The sequence below is a fragment of the Entamoeba dispar genome, genomic scaffold, assembly GCF_000209125.1.
Source record: "Entamoeba dispar SAW760 scf_1105229460201 genomic scaffold, whole genome shotgun sequence".
NCBI lineage: Eukaryota > Evosea > Mastigamoebida > Endamoebidae > Entamoeba > Entamoeba dispar.
The window spans coordinates 1-4659 of record NW_001854074.1 but is presented as its reverse complement, the minus strand read 5'-3'; the positions used below and the strand labels follow the sequence as shown (position 1 = coordinate 4659).

General features: G+C 23.6%; 2 protein-coding genes across 2 annotated transcripts, besides 10 other annotated features; one reads left to right on the top strand and one right to left on the bottom strand.

Moving 5' to 3' along the window:
* Positions 1–274: 274 nt before the first annotated feature.
* EDI_252110 (RNA polymerase II ctd phosphatase, putative) lies at positions 275–1564 on the bottom strand (the record flags this gene model as incomplete). The annotated part of the gene is made up of 1 exon (XM_001736969.1): positions 275–1564. The coding sequence occupies one exon, from the start codon at positions 1562–1564 to the stop codon at positions 275–277; it is 1290 nt and encodes a 429-aa protein (XP_001737021.1).
* Positions 809–831: a sequence feature (AT_rich).
* Positions 1565–1691: 127 nt separating the features above from the next.
* EDI_252100 (uncharacterized protein) lies at positions 1692–2712 on the top strand (the record flags this gene model as incomplete). Its single annotated transcript, XM_001736968.1, has 2 exons — positions 1692–1818; positions 1865–2712. The coding sequence occupies 2 exons, from the start codon at positions 1692–1694 to the stop codon at positions 2710–2712; spliced, it is 975 nt and encodes a 324-aa protein (XP_001737020.1).
* Positions 2713–2794: 82 nt separating this feature from the next.
* Positions 2795–2820: a microsatellite.
* Positions 2821–2921: 101 nt separating this feature from the next.
* Positions 2922–2982: a microsatellite.
* A 79-nt stretch (positions 2983–3061) lies between these two features.
* Positions 3062–3152: a sequence feature (AT_rich).
* A 182-nt stretch (positions 3153–3334) lies between these two features.
* Positions 3335–3488: a microsatellite.
* A 106-nt stretch (positions 3489–3594) lies between these two features.
* Positions 3595–3680: a sequence feature (AT_rich).
* Positions 3681–3753: a microsatellite.
* A 229-nt stretch (positions 3754–3982) lies between these two features.
* Positions 3983–4038: a sequence feature (AT_rich).
* An 86-nt stretch (positions 4039–4124) lies between these two features.
* Positions 4125–4233: a sequence feature (AT_rich).
* Positions 4234–4239: 6 nt separating this feature from the next.
* Positions 4240–4659: a repeat region.

The following is a 4659-nucleotide window of genomic DNA, read 5'->3' as shown; positions in this document are numbered from 1 at the left end:
ATTGATAAAAACTGTTTTTTCTTTTTGATTTACTTTAACAACTTTTGCTAAATCTCCTTTTTTACAATTTTTGTCAATGTCAATAAGTAGTATAATGCATTGATTAATATAAAACTGTTCTTCACTTCCCATAAAGTATTTTAATTTCTTTTTTTTTTTCTGAACTAAAAAAAAATTTAATTTGAAATAGAACAATCAATTAGAAGTTACTTCTTATCATTTATTTAATCTCTTTCTTTAAATTTTTAAAAATAGATCTTTCTTTTCGTTAAGATTATGATTTCATTTTTCCCATAACTTGTTTGAATAATTCAAGATTAGCTAAATATTCGGGATCGTTCTCATCTTCACTTGAACTATAATCTTCACTACTTTCATCATCTAATCCTCTTTTCATTTTTGGGTCATCATCTAAGACAGAATCATGTTTTGTTTGATCATAGACACAATCAATACTAAGCTCCTTATATTCTGTACTTTCTGAACTAATTTCAAATGGTTTTTCATCTAATGTATTTATAAAAATCCAAGAATATATTAAATATTCACGTTTTACAGCGATAATATTTTCCATTGGCTTAGCATCAATAATAAAATCTGTTTTATTTGGTCCATCTAAATAAACAAACTTTTGTATTTTAGCACCCATCATAACTGAATTTCTTAATATTTCTTTCCATATCATTTGAGTTAATAAACCATTTTCCATTTTACTAAAGTTAGGTCTATTAAAATAAAGGTTCTTATTTTCTAATATTTTTTTTCTAAATGAATGTAAAATTTCTTTAACATCTTCTATGTGTTCATCATAAAATTTATTATATATATTTTGTAACACTTCAGTTACTCTTAACAATTCAGTATCAACTTGGTTCGTTGAAGGAACATATTCACATATTTGAACAACATTTTTATTATCCCAAACATCTATTCTATCATCAACAATTACTTGCATCTCTTCTTTTCCCATAGTTGGAATACTTCTTTTAACACTTCTTCTTTCATTTGTTTCTTCTCGATCAATTAATCCATCATTTGTGTCTTTTTCATCACAAACAATCACAGAAGAACAATCTTCTGCAGTAACTAAATCTCCAGTAATAAATGGGGTATCCCTAAGTTTGTTAATGGCATTAACAATAGCAAAAGCATATTCTTTTTGGCCTAATGTAACTACATGAATATCATACAATTTTGATACTTTTTCCATAAATGTAACTATCCCATCTCTAAATTTAATTAACACTTTTGCGTTTTGTTCTGGTATTTCAAAATAAAATCCTTGTTCAGGTGTTATTGGTTCTTCTTCATTTTCTAATGGTACACATAATTCAGGATTTGTAAAAACAATTGTACCATCAAGGTCTAGAATCAATGAAAGTTTCTTTTCTTTTAAAAGTCTTTCTGAAACACTCCTTTTTTGTTCTTCTGCATAACTTTTTGTTATGCCATATCCTCCTGAAGTTCTAATATAATCGTCAACATCTTCTATCAGTTGATAACAATCAACACAATAGTTTTGGTCATTAATTTTGTTATGTGGACAAATATCTTTCTGTGACATTTTTTGACTTTTTCTTATTTTTAAGTTCTTTAAGTATTTTTATGTTTTTCTCTTTCTATTTTTTCGTGTTTTAAGAGAAAAAAAATAAAATAAATATCAAAAACATCTTAAAAAAAGAAAACAAAAAATGGATCCTTTGAAAGTTCTTTCTGTTTCTCGTAGTGAAAATGGAAACTTGTTAGCAGTTGGAACTACTTATGGATTTATAGTCCTTTCAATTAAAAATGGTAAATTTACAAAACGATTTCATAGAAGTTTGTTATTTATTTAAAGGTGATATCAACAAACTCATTGAAAAAGCATTTAGAAAAGGAATCAGTATTATTAGTGTTCTCGAAGAAACAAACATTGTTGCTTTTGTTGGTGGAGGACAAACTCCTTATGCACCTAAAAATACATTAATAATTTGGGATGATAAAGAAGGAAAAGAGGTATTGAGGAAAGAATGTGAAAACGATATTAGTGGTATTAAAATTACAAGAAATTATCTTTTTATAGTCTTTGAAAATATGGTTTCTATAATGGATTTATCAAGTAAATCAATTACAAATATTGATACTGACTTTAATCCTAAAGGTATTTTATCATTTCATTCAGCTACTAACCAACTATTTATTCCTGCTAAATCTCTTGGAGAAGTAAAAGTCTATCAATTAGGTGCCCAGCCAGTTATCAATTCATTAAAATGCCACAAACATCCAATAACAAATTTAACTATAAATAATTCAGCAACAGTAATGGCTTCGTCAAGTGCTGAAGGTATAATCATTAGATTATGGGAAGTAAAAAGTGGAATGAAAATGAAGGAGTTTCAAAGAGGAAGTAGTCCAGCGGAAATATTAAATTTATCAATAGATAATGAGCAACAATATTTACTGAGTTATTGTAGTGATTATGAAATTAGTATTTTTGATATGAATAGGAAAGTTAAGGGGAAATCTAAATGGTATACAGGAGGAGAACAACCACTAACAAGTATGAAAGTAGAAGATACATGTTTAAGTGCATTTTTTACATCAAGTAATGAAATAGTAGTAATTGATACAAGAGGGACATATCAAAAATATTGTATAAAAGAAGTAGAAATGTCTAAAATTAAAATAGAAGGAGAAGGAAAGATAGAAACAATATTTGGATGTGAAGTTTGAAGAAATAAGTTAAATAATATTGTTAAAATTTGTTGAAAGTTAAAGAAAAAAAAAAGAACTGGAAAAAGAATATGATAAAAGGAATAATAGTAATAATGATAATAATAAGTGTTCAAGGAATATGTCTCACATGTTCAGAAGAAGAAGAAGACATTATTGGATGGGATGGAAATGAGTATAAAAGAAAAGAAGAAGTACTTAAAGCAATAAAAAGACAAGAGCAAAAGATAAAAGAAAAAGAAAAGATAAAAGAAAGAGAAATGAAAAGAATCAATGACGAAAATAAGAAATTTGAAACTTCTTCAAAACAAAAAAGAAAAAATCGAAATGAAAGAAGAAAATTAATACGAAAATTAAAAGAATCAAAAATCAAATTATTAAATTATCAAGAATTAATTAAAAATTTTAATTAATTTTTATTGTATTAAAATATTTATTATGTTCATTTCAACTCTAATAATATTCTTTTTTCAATACATAGAATATATCAAATTATATTCATCATTAGTATTGAATAATGTCCTTGGTTCATCCAAAAAACAAACAACCAAGAAATAAATACTCAAGGGTATATAAAAGAATAAATGTTAACACTAATAAAATGTATAGTTAGTATTAAATGAATACAATGAAAAATGAATAGAAAAACATGAGCAAATATAATGATGAAAAAGAAAATAACCAAAATAAAGAAATGATTAAAAGATGTGTATTACAAAATTAATAAATAAGAAAGAATTAAAGAAAAAACTCAAAAAGAAATAATAAATAAGAATTTAACAAACAGCAGAATAATATCCAGAAATTAAAATGAAGAACTAGAAAGAAGAAATTGTCTCATCAGAAATAATGATAAAATCACAAAATATAGATAAGTACATGATATATAAATAATAATAATATTATTACTATCATTTATGATTATCATTGAAATTATTTTATTTGTGATATTTGAATATTAATATATTTAAAATATAATAAAATAACATAATATCAATAATATGATGATATAAAATATGATTAATAAATCAAAACCAAATATTCAAACATGAATATTTCATTTCTGTTTCAATTGCATAATTAGTCCTTATTTAATTTATATTTCTATAATTTTGATATCAGCACTTATAATTCGATAACCAATTGTCCACATACCAACAGAATCTTTATATGCAGTAAGACGTAACCCTTCAAATTCTTTGATAAGATTCAATCCTTTTTCTGAAACTTTTATTCAAACTTTCTTTATGCTTAATAGTTTTTTTATAGGTAAAAATTATAAAATTAATCCTATATTTCTTTTTATTATTTATTATTTATATTATTGTCATTCAATTTTATAATCTAATATCACATTTGATTCTCTATTTTATAACATGTAATCGGTTTCTTTAATTTCGTAATAGGATAGGATAATTATTTATTTAATTTAAAAGTAAAGTTTATAACAAGAATTATTATAATTATCAAAAAATATAAACATAGTATTAAACAAAAATGTTTTTATTAAAATAATTTATAGAAGAAAAAAATAACAAATAATAGATATATCCACAATTGGATTTTATGATTATGAGAATTGATTATTTCAGTTTCTTCAATATGCTCTATTTCTACAATAGAGTTGATTTCTAACATATGAGAATTAGAAGGTTCTTCTTCTAATGTACTACCAGTGTTGAATATGTAGAACATTAAATATTTCATGTTTATAATAATGATTGTTCGTAGTATTTTGTTGAAATTTAAATATAATTTTAGTGTTTTCAATTTTCTTACTGTTTCTTTATGTATTAATTTATTGTTAATATTACAGGTATTATTTCTATATAAATTATTTCTCTATTTTGTATTAACTTCTCTTGTAGTTCTTTGTATTTATTTATTTTGTAAATATAATTTAATTCTTTATTTCTATCTTGACATATATCAACATCATTAATATAT